The sequence below is a fragment of the Canis lupus genome, chromosome 16 (assembly GCF_048164855.1).
Source record: "Canis lupus baileyi chromosome 16, mCanLup2.hap1, whole genome shotgun sequence".
Classification (NCBI taxonomy): domain Eukaryota; kingdom Metazoa; phylum Chordata; class Mammalia; order Carnivora; family Canidae; genus Canis; species Canis lupus.
The window spans coordinates 700602-722985 of record NC_132853.1 but is presented as its reverse complement, the minus strand read 5'-3'; the positions used below and the strand labels follow the sequence as shown (position 1 = coordinate 722985).

The 22384-nt window shown below is 53.8% G+C and overlaps 2 protein-coding genes across 9 annotated transcripts in view; one reads left to right on the top strand and one right to left on the bottom strand.

Moving 5' to 3' along the window:
- Nucleotides 1-22384, top strand: part of LHX6 (LIM homeobox 6) — a 37615-nt gene that overhangs the window by 8226 nt on the left and 7005 nt on the right. For 3 of the 5 annotated variants that reach the window (XM_072777785.1, XM_072777789.1, XM_072777786.1), the window contains exons 5-9: nt 3147-3367; nt 6158-6258; nt 6443-6538; nt 6691-6865; nt 15029-17252. In XM_072777785.1, coding sequence (XP_072633886.1) covers nt 3147-3367; nt 6158-6258; nt 6443-6538; nt 6691-6865; nt 15029-15333 — 898 coding nt within the window. In that variant the 3' untranslated portion in view covers nt 15334-17252. Of the gene's footprint in view, nt 1-3146; nt 3368-6157; nt 6259-6442; nt 6539-6690; nt 6866-10213; nt 10318-15028; nt 17253-22384 lie in introns of those variants that run through there. The other 2 variants (XM_072777787.1, XM_072777788.1) reach the window with 2 other exon arrangements.
- The window catches only part of MORN5 (MORN repeat containing 5), a 37189-nt gene continuing 25313 nt past the window's right edge, over nt 10509-22384 (bottom strand). For 3 of the 4 annotated variants that reach the window (XM_072777792.1, XM_072777790.1, XM_072777791.1), the window contains one exon: nt 10509-11197. In XM_072777792.1, the coding sequence (XP_072633893.1) occupies nt 10524-11197 (674 nt within the window). In that variant the 3' untranslated portion in view covers nt 10509-10523. Of the gene's footprint in view, nt 11198-19017; nt 19220-22384 lie in introns of those variants that run through there. The other variant, XM_072777794.1, reaches the window with a different exon arrangement.

The window sequence follows — 22384 nt, the reverse complement described above, 5'->3', positions numbered from 1 at the left end:
CATCACAAAGGTGATTTCGTTGACTGGGCCGAACTGCGGGGAGCGCGGGGAGATCCTGGGTCTGGGAACAGCTCTTGTCATTTGGGGTGACACGTGGAGGGAGAGCAAGTTGGTGAGAGATCCCTCGCGGGGTCCGCTTGGCAGCAAGGCGCGCACCATGCACCGTGTAGGCGCAGAAGGCGCCGGGCGTCCCCGACTGGTGCAGCGGGAAGGTCGGGGGCCTGAGGGTGTCTTGGACTCATCTCCGGTAAAAGACGAGGAATCTGGCACAGCTAAGCTGAGGATCGGGGCTCAGGGGTGGTGTGCTCTGGCGGGAACTCGGGGCGCTGGCGCCCAGAGCACAGGTTGGAGACGCAGCCGCTGAGGCCGGGACCTTCCCTTCTTCCCGGCTCTCCCCTCTCCCTGGGAGCACTCCTCGCCGTCCCGAGTCTGCTGGGCCCCAGGCCCCATGCGTGGGACTTTGCAAGGACCCGTGGCTGGGAGCAGGGACACCACGGGGCCAGATGGGCCGGTTACCAGCGGATGCACCTGGGAGCCAGCTCTTACCCACTCTCGTCCTGCTGCTTCCGCAGCTTCTGGGCTCCTTTTGCACCTCAGAACGGACCTCGACCCCCCAAGCCCCACGCTCTTTGTGGTCTTGGGCAAGTCGCTTGTCCACCGCGAACCTCCCATTCCACGGGTGCAGAATGGGTGCCGGAGTCTCCATCTCTCGGGGTTGCGCGGAGCCGAGGGTGTGCAGTGAAGACGTTGCGCCCCGGGGCCGGCGAGCTCCCTGCTCCGCGCTGGCGGCCGCTCCCTCCCCCGGGCCTGGCGGTGCCCCCGGGCCGCGGCACTCCGGGGCTGCCCTCGGGGGAGCGGGGAGACTGGGCTGGGCGAGCCCTTTGCTGAGCGATTGGGAAAGAGACCTCGGGCTTCGCCAGGCTGTCCCCTAGGGAAGCCGCGTCCCGAGGTCCCGGGCCGCCTGGGTGCAGGGGCGGTGGACCCAGCAGAGGCGCGCAGCCCCCCCCCCCAAAGCGCGCCGCCAGCGACAGGCCCCCCTTGCGCTCCTGGTCAGGGACAGAGGCGTCGGCTTCGCCGGGAGCCGGGCGGCCGGGCCTCCGCGCTCCGCACTCGGCTCAACCCAAGACGGTTTGTTCACTTGACAGTCGCCTGCCTTTGCCAAAGCAGGGGAGGCTGTAAGCAGGGGCGTTTGCTAGGCTGATCTTTGCACACACTCACGGGCATCTCCCAGTGCGCCTCCGGGTGGAAGCGCCGGCCGGGGGGCTGCGGAGGCCCAGCTCGGTCCTCTCCCAGGAACCAATGGAACACAGCGGGTGGGAGGCAGAGCCGAGGCATCTGACGGCCTGACGGTCACTGCCAGCCTGGTGCAGGGACTGGGGGACTCTGCAGGGAGGGGTGTGTGTGTGTGTGTGTGTGTGTGTGTGTGTGGAGCACACAGTCTGTGCAAAGGCCTGGGCTGGGAATGTGCTTCAGAGGGGGGCATAGAGATCTGGCACTGACCTTAGGTATTAGCTGCCTGGGACTCCGGCTTGGGAGTGGGATGGGGAAAGTTAGGGAGGAGAGGAGTCTAAGAGATTGTGGTTTGCTGGGTATTGTGAACGCCAAGGATCTTGGACCAGATCCTGAGGGTAGAGTGGAGTCAGCAAAGGATTTTAAGCTGGGCAGGACCAGATTCACCATGAATGCTGGAAACTGCGGGGGCCACTCTGTGGAGGAATGGTTGTTGGCTGGGGTGGCACTGGACACAGGGAGAGCGGGGCATATACTGGCCTAGGAGAACAGCAAGTGGCACTAGACAGGGGAGGATTCCCAAAGATACTTAGGGAAAAGAACCAAATGCCAGATGACTGGTTAGATGTGGGGTGGAGAGGAAGGAGTGCATGATTTAGGTTTCTAAGCTTGAGGGGCTGGATGAGTGGTGGCATCATTCCCTGAAATAGAGTGTGCACAGACTGAGGGTTGGGACAGGGTCATGGGATGAGTCATCTACTTAAAGAACAAAATTTCCCTGGTGCTCAGAGGTCAGGCTTTGCGTTGACTTCTGCGACAGGGTTAACCAGACTCAGCTGCTTCCTGGAGGGGTTCCCAATGTGCTAGTGGAGGCAGCCACACCCAAATAGCCACACTACAAGTGGGGAGAGAGATGGGGAAAAGGCCCAACAAGGAAGGCTTATGGGGGAGGGGACATTTCATCCGGGTCTTTTGTTTGTCTTTGTAGCATTTACTGCTAGAATGTCCTGGGGCTCTGGAGTTGAGAGTCTGGGACTGCCTGGTACTTAATAGCTTGAAAAGTACTAAGCAGTAGTCCCTGCTGTTGTCACCGAGCTCAGCTCATGGCAGGGAAAGTGAGAACTCTGAGGGGTTAAACAATTTGCTCAAGGGCACAGAGCCAGCAAATGCATATCCGTCTATGCTTCCAAGAAACTCTGAGCATGTCTACAGCCGGGGTACAGTTTGTTCATCTTGTTTTATTTTTTTTTTAAGATTTTATTTATTTATTCATGGAAGAGAGAGAGAGAGAGAGAGAGAGGCAGAGACACAGGCAGAGGGAGAAGCAGGCTCCATGCAGGAAGCCTGACGTGGGATTTGATACCGGGTCTCCAGGATCAGGCCCTGGGCTGGAGGCAGTGCTAAACCACTGAGCCACCCGGGCTGCCCCTCATCTTGGGTTTCTATCCTTGCAAGCTATGTGACCTTGTGCAGGTTACTTTAACTCTCTGGTCCCCATTTTCCTCATCTGCAAAATGAAGATTAATTGAGATAATCAGAATAAAACACTTAGAGTCTTTCTGGGCATGTGGTAAGTACTCAAAAACTTGCATGTTATTGTATTATTATATTTTCCCAGCACTTAAGATATATTTTCATGAACAGATTCATTACATACAAACATAAGGGATCATTGTAGAAAATTTGGAAAACTCAGAAAAGCGCCAAGAAGAAAATAAAAACCACCCACCAGCTCAGCTTCAGATGAGCTGGTGCCTGCAGAGGTGTGGAGTATGGGGTGGATCCAGGCAAAGAGAACTGTATGGGTGCGCAAAGGCCAGGAGGCAGGGTGCTGGCGGGCCACTGGGATTTGGTGGGGGGAAGGGGTAGCCTGTCTGAGCCTTGCCACCCCCCTTTCCTGTCCCGGTGTCCCACAGCCGATTTGGGACCAAGTGTGCACGGTGCGGTCGACAGATCTATGCCAGCGATTGGGTGCGGCGGGCACGCGGCAATGCCTATCATCTGGCCTGCTTCGCCTGCTTTTCATGCAAGCGCCAGCTGTCCACGGGCGAGGAGTTTGGCCTGGTGGAGGAGAAGGTGCTGTGCCGCATCCACTACGACACCATGATCGAGAACCTCAAGAGAGCTGCTGAGAACGGTACCCAACCCGCCCCACCCAGCACCCTGCCACACCTCTGTGCCCAGCCCTCTCCCACCCCACCCCAGCACCGCAGGCACTGACCGCACTCCTCTAGGAGCAGGCACCCCCTTTATCACTTGGAGCCTGGGTAGGTGTGGGGCTGTGCATGGAGCATGCACTTTGGGCTCCATTCTTTGCTTGGAAGCAGGAAGTCAGTCTGCCTCTCCAACTGTTTCCTCATCTGTAAATTGGAGTTCATGATAAGACACCTTCTCAAAGATAGATGAGCTGATGTGTTGTAAAGCCAGGAGGCGCTCAACGAACCCTAGAGATGATTCTCATAATGGGGGCAGCTGGCTCCACTTTGGCTAGCTCTGGTTGGCCCGAGGACTGATCCCCCTTGGCTGCCTGGAATTGGCCGTAGGCCAGTCCTGGAGAGATAATTCGACTCTGTTCTCCCAACTCAAATGCCAGCAGCTCCAAGCTAGAGGCTTGGGGGTGGGGGTTTCATCCTGGACTGTAAGGAAAAAGGCCTTTGAGTCTGGAGATATGAGCTCCAGTTTTGCTTCTGGTATGCTGTGCTGACATATGGGGTTTCCTTTCTTCTCTGGGCCTGTTTCCCCATCTGTGCAAGATAGATGGTCAACTAGAAAGATCCCTAAATCTCTTCTGGCTCCAATACCTTGTCTCCCCAAGACACACAGACCAGCAGACAGGGTTCATATTTTGCAGGGACTGGGAAGGCTGAGTCACAGTTGGGTTGGTGGCTAGAAAGGGGTAGGAGTGGAGGTTGGATGAGGGCAGAGTCAAGGATCCTTTCCATAATATTCCTGTCTGGGTCTTTGGAAGCGGCTAACTTCTCTGTAATGTGCATTATTTTGTGTCATCCTTACAAAAACCCCGAGAAGTAGCTGGTGTGTCCCCATTTTACAGATGAGGAAACAGGCAGAGGTTATCTGCAGTATGTGATTTGCCAAAGGTTACATACTGGCAGGACAGCTTGACTCCAAAGCCCAGGCTTTTAACCACCATACAATACCACCCCATTCCCAAGCTCCAGGGACCCTCAATCAGACCTCATTAAACAAGGGAGGCTGCTGAGATGTGGCTGCCCCTCTAAGTTTCATTTTCCCATTGAAAAAGATGGCACATCAATCCTTGTCCTGCCTGCTCACCTTTGGGACATTAATAACACAAAGTATTTGTCCCATCTTCAGGGCCTCTCCGGAGGTATATGGACCACCCTGCCCCAATTTCTAGCCTGGGAACTAGTCAGGAATTCCCTGAGAGTTTCAGCCCAAGGCCAGCACTTTTCCCTGCCAGGATCAGGACTAAGTAGCCTAGGTGGGAAGCAAGTAAGGCTGGTGGTGTAGGAAGTTACCTGCAGTGGTGAGCAAGTCAGTAGTGGCACTGGGATGGAATCCCAGAAGTCAGGGCTCCCCTATACCATGGCTCATCAGTGACCCTAGGCTCCTTCCATATCTAGACCAATCAGGACCACCCCTAGCTACAGCCTTGCCAGTTACAACTCTTGCTCTCACATCTAGGCCAACCCCAGACTCCTATCTCGCGGGGGAGCTTGAAGGCCTGGGACCTCAGAACTCCTTTACTGAGCAGCCCTCAGTTTGGATTACTGTTTTACATTTATCTATTTATTTGTTATTTTAAAAATTTTAAAATTCAAGTCCCTTGCCTAACATGGGACTTCAACTCAAGACCCCAAGATTAAGAGATTAAGATGCTCTACCAACTGAGCCAGCCAGGCTCCCCTACTGTTTTACCTCTAAACTGAAACACACACCCATCCATCATAGAAATCTTAGAAAAGATAGTTAAGCAAAAAGAAGAAAATAAAGATCACTCTAAATGTCACTACCTCTCATATTTTGGTGTCTATCTCCCCAGATTTTTTTTCTCTGTATATATGGTGGCATATTTGTTCGGTTCGCCCCCAACGTAGTCGTTTTTCCCAAATTAAAAACAAATACAACTAATTGTGAACAGTGGTGGAATTACTGGTCATTTTTATTTTCTTCTTTGTGCTTATCTGTATTTTCTGAGTTTTTGATAAGGAGCATGTATGACCTAGAAAAAAAAAAATGAGTCGTTCAAAATAAAGCGGGATTGTGCTTAGTGTGATTATAAAAGTAATATAAGCGGAAAGAGAAAGGCTAACATACACTCCGGTTAACAGAATTAAATTTAGGGAAATAAAGTGGCGTGATCGTGGCAAAAACCTCAAAAGTAGGCTTTTGCAACAGTCATGCAATATCCCAAAAAACTGAAGATAGGGTCTCCCTGATTGCACTCCTCAGAGGTAACCACTGCTAACACCTTGGGGTACATCGTTTCAGCCTTTTTGCTTCCATACATTTTTACAAAGTCAGGATCACAGCTCCGCCACCTGCTAGCCTGCTAGCACCTTACCTCCACCAGCCTTTGGTTTTTCCAATTTAGCTGAGAGGGGCTCCAGTTTGGCGCCAGACAGCTGTAAGCCGCGAGGCGCGAGCGTGGCCCTGGGCAGAGGTTTTTCTTTGAGCCTCAGTTTCTTTGCTGTGCTGTAAAGTAGGGCTGCGAGACAGCCGCAGGGGACACACCGCCGAGCAGGGTCTGGTACTGAGCAAACGCCCAGCCCGGAGAGGACGGCCCCTTTTCTCAAGGAGCTCAGGGACTAGGAGCCTGGGATCCCCGCTCCGAGCCGATTCCGCTCCGGACCCTGCCAGGGACCAGCTGCCCCCACCCCCGTCCTTTCCAGGATGCCACTAGAAGAGATGGGGACGCGTGGTCAGCCACTTCTGTCACCCCCAGGGAACGGCCTCACGCTGGAGGGGGCGGTGCCCTCGGAGCAGGACAGTCAGCCCAAACCGGCCAAGCGCGCGCGCACGTCCTTCACCGCGGAGCAGCTGCAGGTACCGGGGCGCGCGGGGCGCGCGGGGCGCGCGGGGCGGGGCGGGGCGGGCCCTGCAGGGAGGCGGGGCCGCGAGGGGAGGCCGAGGCCCGCGGGGGGCGGGGCCCTGGGCCGGGCCTGTGATTGGGCCGGGTCCGCGGGGCCTCGGCGGGTTCCGGCCTCCCTGCCCCCTTGGCTCCCCGCAGGTGATGCAGGCGCAGTTCGCGCAGGACAACAACCCGGACGCACAGACGCTGCAGAAGCTCGCAGACATGACGGGCCTCAGCCGGAGGGTCATCCAGGTGGGGCCGGGGGCTGGGGCCGGGGCCGGGGGCCGGGGCCGGGGGCTCGGGGCCCGGCGTGGGGCGCACGGGCCGCCCCGACGCGGGAGGCGACGAGGCGGTCCCGCCTGGGACCCTGCGCAAGGCTGAGGCTGCTGAGGCTGTCGTTGCAGGTGTGGTTCCAAAACTGCCGGGCGCGTCATAAAAAGCACACACCGCAGCATCCTGTGCCGCCCTCCGGGGCGCCGCCGTCCCGCCTCCCTTCCGCCCTGCCCGAGGACATCCACTACTCCCCGTTCAGCAGCCCCGAGCGGGCGCGCATGGTCACCCTGCACGGCTACATCGAGAGTGAGTGACCGGCCGCGACCCCTGGGCTGCCCGGCCCGCGCGGGGAGGGGGCCGGGGGCGCGCGGGGCCGCGCGGGGGGCGCAGGCGTGGGGAGGCCGGAGCCTTGGCGCCAAGACGTGGAGTCCGAGGTGCCGCGCACCTAGAAGTTCGGGGACAGGGGCCGGGCTCCCATCCCACTCTCTGCCCCAGGGAGTCGGGGCCCTTCATAGAGAAAAGCCATTCATCGGGCCATTCAAGAGACACTTTGCAAGTACGCCCTGTGCGCCCGGGCTCAGGGGCCAGGGGAGGAGCAGGATGCGCAAAATCTTTGCCTGGGTGGAACCTACGTTCTAGTGGAGAGGCAACACAGCACGGCAACCAGACGGACGAGAGCATGGTTTATTTGTTTGTTTGTAAAGATTTTCTTTATTTATTCGTGAGGGACACACACACAGAGAGAGAGAAGCAGAGACACAGGCAGAGGGAGAAGCAGGCTCCCTGCAGGGAGCCCGATGTGGGGCTCCATCCCCAGGCCCCAGGATCTCGCCCTGGGCTGAAGGCAGGTGCTCAACCGCTGAGCCACCAGGGCATCCCGAGAGCATGGTTTAATGGTGATGATTGCTATCAGAAAGGAACTGGATGCGAGCTTGTGGAGATGCTGCCTCTCAGCAAGCTGGGACGGGAAGGATGGTTAAGAATTAGTGAGATTCATGGATTGGGGAGGTAGCAGTGCGGGGCAGCAGAGGAGCTGCATGCAGGCAGGCCATAGCTCCGGAAGCATTGTGGCATGGGTGCGTTTAGGGTTGTCGAAGAAGGCGGTGTGGCAGGAGTATGCAGAGCTGGGAGGCGGCTGTGGGCAAATTACCTGCCCTCCTTGAATCTCAGTATCCTCATCTGTAAACTGGGACATTAATAATGCCTGCTTCGGGGGGTTAAAAATCCATTCTTGTGTTCAGTAAATACTCTTGAGTGCCTTCTGTGCTGAGCACTGGAATACAGTGGAGAACACAGTAGACCAAAGTCTGTGTGCTCCTGAGGCTCACATTCCACGGTGGGACATGGGTGGAGAGATCATCAACTAACAAAGGAAGGAGGAATGGCATGTCAGTGGGGACTGGGTGCCGTGGGGATGCTGGAGTGGGTCATGATACAGTGACCTTTGAGCAGAAATCTGGTGGAGACAGGGAGGTGGCCTTGTGGATTTCTGGGTGAATAAACATTCAGTGAATCTGCTATTGAGCAGGTGCTTATTGTGGATTTTCATCCCATTTGAGTGTGTTTGCTTCCCCAAAGCTGGGCATGACCAGAAAAATAGAAGTGGCCGCAACATACCCACAAACACAAATCCTCCCTTTTCTGGCTCCAAGTAAAAGGGAAAGAGAAAGGGGAATGGGTCAGAGAGAGCCCTGCTGCTTACTGGGTCCCTGCCATGTGCCAGACACTAAACTAAGCATGTTTGTAAACATCAGAAACCACTATCTCATTGTACAGATGAGGAAACCAAGGGTCTGCAGTAAGTTAACGGGAGCCAGTATTCTTTAATGGTTGATTGTGGGCTTTGAGGTGAGACTGTCAGGCTTCTAATCCCATCCCTGTCACTTACTAGCTGGGTGACATCAGGCAAGCTTCTTTGCTTCCCGGAATACCAATTTCCTCATCTGTGAAAATGAGGACGATAAGAATACTTATCTCAGAGCAGTGTGTTAGCAGCAGATGAGATCACTGACTTCAGGTCTCCAGCATTGAGTAGATGCTGGAGAAGTATTAGCTGCTCTTGTAATGGTGGTGGTGGTTCTAGCTGGCACAGCTGGGAGTGCAGAATCCTGCCTGCTGCACCAGGCAGCCAGTTGGAAACCCTGTCTCTTTGCATGGTTTCATTTCTGAACCATCTGCTCTGTAGGAGGGACTTTTCTTCCTTTCTTTTCTAAACAATGACTTATGTTGAGGCTGCACAGAGCCCACTGAACATCTAGATCATCTGTTAGAGGGGCCAAGGACCAGGAGCTCTCTAGGTACCAGGAGTCTGGGCCACCAGCTGTGGAGCTGGTAATGCATCTAGGTGACCCCTTTGGGAGTGAGGCCATGGCCTCCAGAGTCATGCCAAGACTCTCCCTACATACTTTGTTGATGAAGCCTGGGTGTGTCTTAGATGCCTAGAGAGGGGGCTGAGGTGCCCTTTCCTCTTGCCCTTGAGGTGGAACCCAGTGTGGGGCAGGAAGTGTCAAGGGTCTTTGGACCTGTTGCCTCTTGCTGCATGACTGAATAACACCTCAGCAGTTTGCTTTGCAGTTAACTAACGTCACAGGATTCTGAGTTTCCTGGGGCCTTGGGGCTTGGAAACTGATAGAAAGCTGTGGAACCAGACCCCAGAAAGATGCACGTATGCACATAGTTTTCAGTGTAATCCCAAGATGTTCATGGACTCCTAGAATACCCCGGGTTAAGCATCCCTAATTTAATACAACTGCCTTATTCTACAGACGAGGGAACTATGGCTCAGAAAGGTGCAGTGACTTGTCCTAAGTTACATATTAATTGTAGGTCTCTCTATAGGCTGTTTCCCCTGTGACCATGTGACCAAAGAGAAAGAAGTGTAGGAACAAGAGAAGCCATGGACTTTTCCACCGTAGTGGTAAAGCCCTGAAACAGGAAATTTGAGTCAGATATAAGGATGGACTTCCCAGACAGTTTTAGATGTTGGAATAAGGTACAGTGATTCATGCAACCAATATTCAGAGTGCCTGCTAGGTGTCATACCTCACTCTAGGTACTGGAAATCCATCAAGATCTAGAGTCTGGAAAACAGACAATTCCTGCCCTTGTTAGAGCTTGTATTCTAGTTGGCAAAGATAATGCCAAGTCAACAATAAAAATATACAGTAAGTCAGATGATGGTAAGCACTAAGGAGGAAAAAATAAAGCTGGGAAGGAGGATAGGGAGGGGAAAGGTGAGTGTTGGGCTGCAGTCATGAATAGTATGGTCAAGGACAGCATCATTAAGGTGAAAAGTGCCAGATCCTCTAGGAGGTACAGAGTAAAGCCTGAGAGCTACCTAGGAGATTAGAAGGTACAGGGCACCAAGAAGGATCCTAATAATGGGGTACATTTTTGCATGTCAGTGTTAAACACATATTTGCTTAGGAGTGTTTATCAGAGAGCTGGGCAGTTATAGAGTAGCACTTTATAGACTATAAAGATTTTCACATAGAGCATTTCAACCAACCCTGTTGGAGTTTGGTGCAAGGCCACACACAGCCATTAATGGCCCAGGTGAAACTGGTCCCAGGGCTCCAGCCTGCTGAGCACGGGGCAGGTGGGCTCCGGCATGGAGGCTGCAGGATGGGCTCCAAGGCATCCTCTCATCCACAGGTCAGGTACAGTGCGGACAGGTGCACTGCCGGCTGCCTTACACCGCACCCCCCGTCCACCTCAAAGCCGACATGGATGGGCCACTCTCCAACCGGGGTGAGAAGGTAAATGGAGCCAGATTGGGTGTGGTGGGTAAGAGCCTTCCTGCCCAAGGATGGGCTTCTGGCAGGCAATGTGCCCAGCATGTTTCAGCCCCCACCGCGCTCCCAAGGCAGTGGCTTGAGCAGCGTGTTCTATGTGCAGGGGCCACTTCAAAGCCTCCCTATAGGCCCCACCCTCACCTTCTCCCCAGTAGTTGGCCTTCTTTTTTTCAGATTTGTGAATTTAGTTGCTTTGCTCTCCTTTTGTGGTTCCAAGTAAGGCTTACATCCCACACCACCCTGCAACCTAGCCTGTCACCTATTCCTCTCCCTTCCTGATTTTCATCCCTGTCTGTTGAGTGAATACCCCTATCTGATGGGGCCCTGGGATAGCAGGTGAGCAGGTGACCTTGGTCAACTGGCAGGGTCTCCCTTGTGGAAGCGGGATCTCTGGCTATCTCAAACATCAGAACTGAACAACCAGAAGGGCTGCTTAGACACACACTCCCCCGTGCCACCGGCTTGAAAGCTTTGTATTTAAGCACTGGCCCTTTTAAAACATTTTTTTTTTCCCGTAACCCATAAAACAGATAAAAGTAGTTAGAACTGCTCCAGGTGAAATCACAGAGCGGGTAGGACCCACTCCCACTTGGCTCCCTCTCGGTGCCAAGACACCTTTCAGTTAGCCTTGCAGCCCTCTGTCCTAGGAGGACCCTTTGTTTTAGGAGCGGAGAAATTGAGGCACAGTTTGCGCTAGGTCCCAGAGCCTGTATGGGAACCCATGTACGTCCTAATTTATTCAGCGGACATTTGCTACGTACTGACTTTGCTGAGCAGCCCCGAGTCAGTTGCCAGGAACATGGGGATGAGGAAAGAAGCGTTCTTGCTCTGTAGGGGCCACAGTCTGGAGGAGGAAACACGATACAATCACAACACAGTGGGATCAAACCTGACAGAGGAGCCCAGGGAGCTGGAGAGTCGGGGCACACAGCTCAGGAGAAACCAAAGAGGACTTTCTAGAGGAGGGCACTGTCTGCGCACATGCCTCATGGCTGACTCAGAGATTGTCAGGGAAAGTGTGAGCCACGTTGGCTCTCAGAGAACCCTGATCAGTTCAACACTGCTGGCACGCAGGCTTGGGAGGAACAGCGAGGGGGGGAGCTCAGGTGGAGGAGTCTGGACTTTGTCCTGGGGCAGCTGGGAGGCCCTGGAGGCCTCTTTTGTATTTTATTTTATTTATTTTTAAGGATTTTATTTTTTAAGTACTCTCTACACCCAATACGGGGCTTGAATTCACAACCCTGAGATCAAGAGTCTCCTGTTTTACCAACTGAGCCAGCTAGGTGCCCTTATTCTATTCTGTTCTGTTCTATTCTATTCTAATTTTTCTAGTTTTATTGAATGGAGGCCTCTTTTAGAATAATCGCGGTAGCGGTCCTTAGAGACGCAGGGAGCCCCCAGGAGTCAGCAGGTGTAGTGGGCCAGGAAGATTGGGCCAGTTCTTCCCAGCTGGAAGGGCCTCCAGGGACCTTCCAGGCCAGCAGAGCACAGTTTTGGCATGCCTCAGAATCACCTGGGAAGCTTGTAAAGAAGCAGATTCCCCAGCCTTACCCCTAGAGAGTCTGCTGGGGAGGCTTGGGGTGGGGACCACTCCCGTAGGATACCTCTGCTTACCCTGAATGAGCACCTGCTGTGTGCCAGGCTCTGCAGGGTGCCGTGGGGCAGGTATATGGTGCAGACAACCGAGTTGGACAGGTGGATTTCTAAGTAAGCCGTAGTGTGCGATACAAAATCCCACAGACCCGGTGGTGGGTGAGCATGCCCCAGGAACACCCAACAAGATTGTCCTGCTTGGAGCTAGAGCTGCTGTTGCTCCAGCAACTCATCCATTCACAGCAGGTGCTTTACACAATTTGTCCGATTGATGCCTTCCAAGCACTTTGTGGGTGTGGGGATGGCCGTTCTCATGGTAAAGACAAGGGAACCGAAGCTCAGAGAGGTGATGTGACTTGTGCAGTGATGCTGCCTGTCTGTTGGGCTCTGAAGTTCCAACAGGCCACTCATCACTTCCTTTCGGAGCACTTTATAGTTGACACTGTGCTCTCTCTGACTTCACCCTTCACAGCCTCACTGGGAAGGTGGTTCTTTTTTTTTAAAGATTGTATTTATTTATTCATGAGAGAGAGAGAGAGAGAGAGAGAGAGGCAGAAACACAGGCAGAGGGAGAAGCAAGGCTCCACGTAGGAAGCCAGATGTGGGACTCGATCCTGGGACTCTGAGATCACACTTCGAGCTGAACCACTGAGCCACCCAGGTGTCCCTGGGAGGGTGATTCTGATTGGCTCCAAGTCACACATACAGAAGCCTGGGCTCAGAGCAGCAGCTCACCAGCATCACACAGTGCATGGGGGCAGAGCTGGCCTCCGCCTTGAGACCGCCCATCTCGGAGCTGCCACTTGTCCCGTCAGACCAGCACAGGGACCGCACAGGCAAGCTGGCATCATCCCTGTCCTCAGGGAGCATGTGAATTAGAGCAGGAGGTGAGCAGGGTGACACAGCAGGTGAGCTGAGGGATGAAAGTGGCCTTTGAGGACCCAGAAGAGGGGGTAATGAGCTCCAAGAGAGAAGCAAGGAATGGGAAGATGGGTGTTCCATGTCGAGAGAAGAGTGATGCAAAGGTACACAGGCAAGAGGAGCCTGGGTGAGAGGGACCACAGGGCGATTAGTGTGACTGAGGCCCAAGGAAGTGACAGGGGTCACAAAGGAGGGAGGGAGCCAGGGCTTCAGGCTTTATCTGAAGGGCAGAGGGGAGCCTCAGAAATGTTTAGGGCTGGGCTCTGCTCTTGGAGCTGAGCCTTGTCTCCTAGTTACTCAGCAAGGCTTGTGGTTATGTCTGGTTCAGTTATGTCTGGTTCAGTCTGAAGGATGAGCCAGTCTCGGGTCTGGCAGCTTTTGCTCTAGAGGTTTCTGGCCCCTGGGTTTGGCTGCCTCACCAGAGTTTTTCTCTTGCTGGGCCTCATCTCCAACTTCACATCCAGCAGCTCTACAAAAAAATGTGTCTCCCTCCCACTTTCTCACTGTCACTCCTTCCTGCCAGCTCCTGGGGACCTTTTCTGTCCACTTCCTGCCAAACCCACAAGGATGGCCTGGTGGGTTGTGTGTGATCAGCGCAAGACTGTGTGTACTTTCTCCCAAATCCCTCCAGGCCTGGCTGGCCCAGCTGTAAGGAGACACAGTAATCCCTGGGCAGGCTCCTGAACCCACTCAAGACCAGGACCGGTCTGGCCAGTAGGACAGAGCTCTGAGCATTTGCAGGGAGCACCCCCTGCCTCCACCACATCATCATGTGGCCACACCTGCTTGAATGTTTCCGGAACCACCTTTCTTCTTGGCCATATCCTCTGATTCCACAATTTCAGAAGTCGGAAAGCTCTTAGAAACCAGGGCCATACTGTCATTGATCAGACGGAGGGACTGAGGCCCACAGAGGGTAGGGTCTTACCAGAGTTTTCTCTCTTTTGAGGAAGCTTCTCTTGATAAGAGCCCAAAGTCAGGCATCCCAGAGGTCAGAGAAGAGCATTGGCCAATGTGGGGTGAGACAGTGTGGTGTCAGCCCTGGAGTCGGGCAGGCTCTGAATTCCAGCTCTGCCACTGTCTCACTGTGAGACCTGGGAACACAGTCCACTTCTCTGAGCCTCCATTCCCGCCCCCACAAAACACAGGTGGTAACTGTTGCCACCGCCTAAGGTTGTTGCCAAGAGTAAATGCAATAATGATTGGGAGGCATGTAGCATGGTGCGTAGTACACAGTGTGCTCCATAGACGTTGGTTACCATGATTGTGCTTAGGGAGGTCATCACCTATGCTCGCCTCCAGCTCCTCCTCATAGTAACCAATCTGGGCAAGGAATATTCCTGATCAGAAAATGGAACAGCCATATGGCCATGCCCACTGGATGTCCCTGGACCCCTTGCAAGTGCCTCCTGATGTATTACTGGGACAAGTCACCTCCCATTGACCAGCCAGCCAGTCATCCCGAGTGGGTGGCCATGAGAAGTCAGCCCGTCGCTTTAGGTAGAAGAGGGTGAGGGAAAGGGGCAGACGGTTCCTGATTACCCACTGTGTGTCTGGTACCTGGCTGCCTTCTGGCTTTATGAAGATCAAGGGAAGTGCTGGGCCCATTGCCCAGGGTATAGTAAGCATCCACGACTGCTGTCTTTGTGGCCTTGCAGCAGTAGAGGCAACGGGTTACAACAAAGAGAGCTTGGCCTGGGGCCCGGCCTGGGTCCACCGCTTCCCAGCTGTGTGGTCACGGGGCCTACTGACTTTCACCTCTCTGGGCCTCAGTGCCCTCCCTGTAGAACAGGCATAACGGCAGGACACACTGATGGGGCCGAGGCTTCTGTTCCGTAACGTAAGTAAGGCACTTGACGCAGTGCTGGGCACAGGGAATGGTGCAGTGGTCATGTCCTGCTGCTCCTGTATCTCACTGAATCCTCACCATTTGGAGAGAGAGGCTTTGTCAATCCCATTTTACAGATGAGGAAACGGGCTCAGCGAGGCACAGTAGGTTGCGCAAGGCCTCACTGCAAGTAAGTGACAGAGCTAGGATTTGAACCCAGATCTGGGCCCCAAGTGGTCCTCGTTCTTCATGCCTTCGAGGACCTGGAGGGGGGAGCACCGCCAGGTGTGGCAGGCCCCCAACTCAGCCACCTCCTGTGCCCTCCTCTTGCAGGTCATCCTTTTTCAGTACTAATGCTGTCTGTCCACGGGCACCCCACCACTGCCCCACAGCCGCCGAAAGCTGGTGTCCACGCCACTGCCAGGGATCCACCCGCGCCACATCCGCCCTTCACCCGCTGTCCTGATCGCCTCTGGCTGGACCCCTGGGCCTGGCCTTCCCTTCTCCTGCTGAGAACCAGAACCTGCCAAGGCACCACGGAGTCCTCCTCTCGGAAGGCAGAGCTCCCTGAAATTTGGAATCAGGGTGAAAAACAACGGCCTGTTTTTCCATTTAGACAGGAGTCATCTTCAACTTAAGCTGATTACAATAGCAAAAGGCCAAAGGCCAAATTGAATCATGCAGCGCCAACAGCCTTCTAATTTACAGGTTTTCTTTCTTCCCATCCTGGCCTTTATTTACTTCTTCCTTGCAACCATCTCTGAATTCCGAATAGCCGACAACCCCCAATGTTATCCACTCTGTTGCTTTTGTCTGGAAAACTCTACAGTGTTTGTGGGATGTCCCCAAAGGAAAGCTATGTTCTAATTTTATCATTTCCATCTGTCTGGTTATGTCAAGTTAATTCAGAGAGAGAAGAGACACTGACCAACCCTGAGAGGCCCAACAGGGCAGAGATGGAGGCCGGTCCAGACCAAGAGGCAGGGGGATAGGCGGGGGCTGGGAGGGGGGTGGCCAGGACTCCCACTGGAGAACGACGTAGCATGCTGGGTGTGGGAGGCACTAACTATTTCAAGGAGAGAGAAGAGAAAACTCGGGGTATATAGGGGGAGACTCTGTTCCTACCTAGTTATCTGGCATCCATACAGGACAGCTGGCAGAAATGTTACTTGATATGTATGAGGGCATTTCTGAATGCTTGTGCTGGTTAGAGTCAGGGGCCCTTGTTGGCTACTTGCTGACTCCTGATGGGGGCACTTGGGCCCCCAAGGGCCATGGGGGCTTCCTTGGAGGGAGGGGCCCTTCCTGGGGAGAGCTGGGGAAATGGAGCCCGGGGACATGGTGGTAAGAATGCTAATTCTGGACCCATTTCTGAGTAGAGAGAAGGCGCTTGCTGCCTAGGTGAACCTGCTGAGCCCAGAATTGCAGGGGGCACTGGTGGGCTCCCCCAGTACCCCTGTGCAGAGCCAGCGCCTTCCCCCACTCGGAAACGTGGAGGCCAGGCACGGCTGTGCTCACGACCACCCTATTCTGCTGCAACTCTTCCACCCCAAACAAAAGGGCTTGGGCTGCACAAGACCACGATTCATGTTTTCAGGAGACGCCCGTTTGTCCCAAGCTTATCCTGTAATTTCAGAATTACTTAGTGTCCTGATGCATTACCTATTAGAGGCTGCTAGTAAGCATGTTCTAGCCCAAGTCCTCCCTCCTGCTTTGGTTAACCCGATACATTGCTTTTGGAAGGAGACTCTAGGACCGGGAAAGCATGTTCATGGCACATACGTATCTGCTGTCCCTGCTTTTGCCCATGGTGGACACCGCTGATTGACTGCATCCCTCTCAGAGTCTGGATAAGGTTTCGGAATCCAAATGCCTGAAGTTCGGCCCTTAAAACGAATACCTACCTGCCTTTCTTGCTCTGGGACCTGGAGGAGGGCGAGGCACAGGTGTAGCCTGAGAAGGGAACCTGCTTCCTCTCCCTTCCAAAGACAGTTCCATGGGACTCAGAGCCAAGCGGAGGTAGCACCGGAATGCAGTCAGCGCAGCCCTGTTCATCCCCTGAATAGCCGATACCTGGCACTGCACAGGATGCTGATGTTAGCAAGAGAAGCTTGGGCCCGATCCCTGGTGAGTGGGGAGCTCTCATGTTTCCTTTGATTTTTTGCTCCTGGTGATAGAAGCCCTGAGCACAGCCATGTGGTAAGTGGCCAGCCAAGCCCTGCCCAGGGTCACCTAGTTCCCACTCTGCCTTGAGCCTCCCGCCTGGAGGTCTGTTCCTTGCGTGGATCACGTGGTTGTAGCATGTTGCCATTCAGACATGTCTCCACTAGCCTGTTAGAGCAGCCTGGGAACGCACAGGCCACCAAGACTATTTATTTAAATATAAAACAGAGGGAGAAACACACACACACACGGAAAAAAAAAAAATTGTAAGCACTTTTTTGGTAAAACCAATGTCTGTTTTGTTACATACCTTTCATGTTGTGCTTTGTAAATGTCCTATTTGTGTAATAAATAAAGTTAATGCAAGTAGAAGTGCTGGCACTTAAATCCAGAACATGATGGGATTCTGTTTCTTTCCTGCTCTCTGGTTAAGGGCTCAGGCCCCGGGCCTGTAGGCAAGTGCTTCCTGGACAATCGGTGCTATGTCCCAGTTAGTCAACTGTGCTGCAAAGGCATGACGGTGAGTTTCTTCTCCAGTCTAAGCTTTGTGGGCAGTCAGGTTGGCCTCCTCCATGTCACTCCCACACAAATGCTTTTTGCCGGGCCCTGTGCTGGCTCTGCAGACATGGTGACGGGCCTAGCCCACCAGCCCTAGAGGAGCTCGCATTCTGGCCAATGCTCTGACAGACGGATCCGTCCAACAGGCTGTGGGGCCTGGGATGCTGAGCCAGATCCTATCAACCGAGAGGACAGTACAGGTGCAAAAGAGGAGATGCTGGGGGACTAGGGAAGGAAACACAGAGGAGCCTGTTTGGAAGATGCAGGAGAATTTCGTCCAGTGAAGCGAAGGGAATATGGGATGGGAGCCAGGGAGCCAGGAGACGAGGCTTCTGCTTTCACACCAGTCTGGGTCTCATACTGGGCCTTACTGGGTTCCAGAGCCGCCATAGAATCTGGGGAGTAAAAAAAAAAACAAAAAACAAAAAAAAAAAAACAAAAACAAAAGAAAAGAATCTGGGGAGTGAGAGAGAACATCCTTCTGCTCATTGGCAACTTTTCTTTTAGCAGCAGAATTGGTGATTAAAGCCAAAGCTCTTGAGGAGGACAGTGGAGCGGCCAGAGTTGCTCAGAAACCTCAGCTCAGGATGTACATCGTCCTCACCCCTGCAAGGCCCCCGTCTGGATTAGTTGTTTCATCTGCCATCTCTGATCCCGTCTCTGCCGCTCCTCCCTCCATTCTTCCGATCTACTTATCAAATGTTGATTTAGATATATGTATATCTTTTTAAAAAAGATTTATTTATTCACGAGAGACAGACACACAGGGAGAAAGAGGCAGAGACATAGGCAGAGGGAGAAGCAGGCTCCTCACAGGAAGCCCAATGTGGGGATCACGCCCTGAGCTGAAGGCAGATGCTCAACTGTTGAGCCACCCAGGTGCCCCTAGATATATGTGTAGATCTCAAATATAGTTTAAATTATGTGTATGTGCTTCTTTGCATGAATGTGCCTTCTGTTTCTAAAGCACAGCTTGGAAACCCCTATGGAGCTCAACCCTGTTATTCTGCAGAGGTGACTGTTGCCCTAGAAGGGAGAGGTAACCCTCCAGGATCCCTCTGTGGCACAGCTGAGCGTGCGCAGGCCACCCTCTGACTCCTAACTCTGCCTAGCATGCCAACTCTGGGTCACTGGTTTGAAGGCCGCTTTCCCTCCCCCCGCCCTCCCACTACAGACCTTGTCAGAACCTTCATAGACCTGCCTTCTCCTGGCAGCTCTTGGTGAGCAAGGGACAAAACATGGGGTGGGTGGGGCTGGGCCGGGCTGTGGGATCTGGCAACCTCTAAGGAGGGACAGTTATGCAAAGATCCAGGATGCCTGTGGCCAAAGTGTTGCCCTGGAACATGTCATCCCTTCTCTTCTGGTTTTCTGCTGACATGTGATTTTGGGGTGGTGTTGAGGAACACCTGGGAAATAAAAATGCATCAGGAAGTGGCAGCCAGGAATGCACGCTGCTAGACTCCATTCCCAGAGATTCTGATTAGCATGTCTAAGGTGGCGCCCAGAAATAATCTAATTTATAATTTTGCCCAGGTGACTTTGATGCTGGTGAAATGAGGATCCCCTAAGAAATTGTCTCAGGAAAGTACACTTGGGGCCACTGAAAGCTGCAGAAAGACTTTTATTCCTGAGTTAAAAGTCAGGGTCTGGAAGTTTAGACTGCCCTCAGGGCCAGCTGCCGCCAGCAGTGTAGACAAAACTCTGGCGGAGGTGATAGCGAAGCTCACAGCTTCGGTCGGTGACCCACAATCTCGTCCCAGCCCTTGCGACACGTCCTGATGATCCACTCATGCTCGTCGTCGTCTGCGGGGGAAGAGGAAGAGCTGATCATGCTTGGTGTTCGCCGGGCCTTCTCTGGGCTGGGAGATCGGCAGGTGGGGTCCAGGGCCTGGGGTGCCCTCCAGCACAGGGGTGTGGCCTCAGTGGCCAGTCAAGCTCTGTGTTGGGAAGGAACCCACTTTTGCTGAACCCCAATCCTTTGGTTGCCTGGGCTTGGGGAAATTGAACACGGTGGGGTGTATGGATGGCAGATATCACTGAGGGAGGCAGGCATGAGGTCACCTGGCCATTCTGAGCTGGGCAGCCCTGACGGGCACCCAGAGAGCAGCTTGCTCGGGCCTTAGCCCTCTCTGCCCCCCACAGAGGGTACCCCCAGAACAGCCAGCCCTGTGCTGTGAGGCCTTGCTGGTCGTGCCAGGAGCCAGAGCCTTCAGGTCTTCTTCGTTTCCTTTCTGGGTTTTCCACTGTAGACCCTTATAAGAGCCCATATGGCTCTGCAGGGGAACCTGACTCCCCCGTAGACTCAGGTCCTTTTGGTGGGGAATAGAGAGGAGTTGCAGATACTTCTGTAGGCCCTGTGCTCCTCCTTTAGCTTCCTTAATTTAACCCTCATGAGCACCTGCCGGCAGCAATCCCGCCATTGTACAGATGGACAGGCAGGCTCGGAGAGATCGAGTCACCTGTCCACAGCCACAGGTTAGTAGGTAGGAGCGCCTCGAATGTGAACCCTGGTTTGTCTGAGTACGAAGCTTGTACTGGTTTTCAAGCCGTAGAGAGAGGGAATGGAGCACAGTCTTTAGGCCCCCCACACCACAATCAATCATCTCTCTGGGCCAGGGAAGGCTCATCTGGGGGCTGACTTATTTTCCTCCATTATCCCCCAAACCCATACCCAGGCCCTCCCCTACCTCTGGCAGGGACCCACTTTAATGGTGGGATACATACCCCTAAAAATGCAGGCAGCTCCGTAAAATGTGCGCTGTTGTTTTGTGTGCAAATGTGGTTTTAATTTACCACCATAAATGGCATTGTACTATGAATTTCATTGTGTCTTACTTTTTTCACTCAACACTACATTTTCAAGATCTATTCTTGTTGCTAAATGCACATCTAGTTCTTTGCTTCTTACTGCTGCCCGATACTTGGTGGTGGCTTCTGAGACGTTCTCCTCCCCATCGGGGATGGGTGGAGTGGGGGGGGGTGGACATCCAAGGGGGCCACCTCCCCTGACCAGAAGTTCCGCTGGGACCAACATTCTTGGGCGTAGCCCTTCGTGGACTCATGAAGGACGGCCGTGGAGTCATGAACGCACTTCATTAACCAAGACTCCCAGCTGAGCCCAAGTTCTCGTCATCACACCACCGTAGCTGGCCCTGCCTCGTCCCTGCTTCACTTCACGGCCTTTCGTGTCAGGCCCTGGGGACAAAGAGAACTAGCCCAAGCCCCTGCCCTGGAGCGGCTCTCCTCCTGTCTCCCGACCTGCCGCCTCCCGTCTACCGTCCAGTCCAACGGATGGGAGACAGGCCTACCCATCCTCCTCGTAAACAGCAGCAGCCAGGGAACCAGTGCACCCCCTGAGAGCTAGCCTGAATCCTGCCCTCAAGTCAGCCCCCCCCCCCGCCCCCTTCCCCTTCTAGGAAAGCTCTAGGCCCAGAACCAGAGAGGTGGAGACCTCTTGACAACCTACTGTGTGCCCCATGCTTTACAGACATCCGTCTCGTCGAGTCTGTGTGACAGTCCAGGAGAGGGGGAGATCACCCCCATTTTAGACAAGTAATGAGCCTTGCCCCACCTCCACCAAGGCCCATCAGACTGCAAAGCCTGACCATCCCCCCAGGGCTGGTGCGGGAAGGCGGGGAGGGCAGGGAAGGCAGGGAAGGCAGGCCGCCCCCACAGAGCCAGTGTCCCTGCCTCCTCCCCACTGTTCCTTTGTCCATAACCTAAAGGAAAGGCTCCCGCCCAGCCTCTCTTGCCCCCGAGGACTGCCGGGAATCCACGCGTGGCTGTCAAGGCCTGGCGGCGGGGACGGGGACGGCGGCGGCACACAAGGAGTTAAGCGCTGGTGAAGCCCACTTTTGCCACACCGCGAGCAGAGCAGCGGGTTGATAATTACAGTTCTGAAGTCTCTGGGCTATTCGAATCCGTGCAGCTGCAAGCTCTTCAGTGCTAACCCCTGAAACCAGACAAACTGAGTTTATTGTGCTAAACCAGCCCCGGGCCCCTCCCTGATCGTTACAAATTGACAGCAATGGACTTAACAGCCTCTCCACTACCCCTCTCGCACTCTACCTGGCGGCACAGCCACCAATTTGAATCACAGATGCCTCCCCTCCAGGCAGCTGCTCGCCAACCCTCCCTCCACCTCCTCGGCTGCTCCCTGCTCCCGCCGCTCCCGCCGCTCCCGTGGCCCCTCCACGCCAGGGCGAGGCAGGCAGCCGAAGCACATTTCATCAATATTTAAAATGGAATTAAACCTGCGGCTTTGATTAATGCCTCCCAGATTCTGGGGGTTGTGATTACTATTTTGCAAATTGCAATTGTTGGAATATGTTAATATGATTGTCTGAGAACATCTTCACCTTCTTAGATAATTTTCCCCCTTTTTGTCGGGAGGGGAGGGGAGGGGAGGGGAGAGGAAAGGGGGAAAAGATGGGAGGGGGGACACCCCGGCAAACTCTTTAATCAATTGTAAATTATTACCCTGGGCACAGTTGCCGGTGGTTCAGAGGGGAAGGGGAGGGAGGGAGATTTCTGGTTTGGTGCATTTATCTTGAAAAGTTTTGGTCTTGTTGGCTCATAATTCCGCTCTGGGACGCTGTCCTAAGGGAATAATCTATTTGTCTATTATTTAGAACCAAGGCAACTGAAATAATCTATGTCTCTAAAACAAGAGAATGATGACTCTGTTGTATATTCATATAACAATTGATTTCTAAACGGGGACCATGGGCCAGGTATTGTGCTAAGTTTTATGACAGAGTGGGGGGGGGGGAGGACAATGGGATTTAGCAGCTCTTGAAAAAGTAGGGCTATGAAGTCTGTATAGCAACACAGAAATGTTTTTGATTTGACAAAAAAGGTGGGAAGAGGCAAGAAACAAAATTACATAATATAATCTGTAAACACTGTGCTCAGGAGAAAAATCGTAAAATAACACATTGGATGTGAATAATATGCATCTCCCAGCAG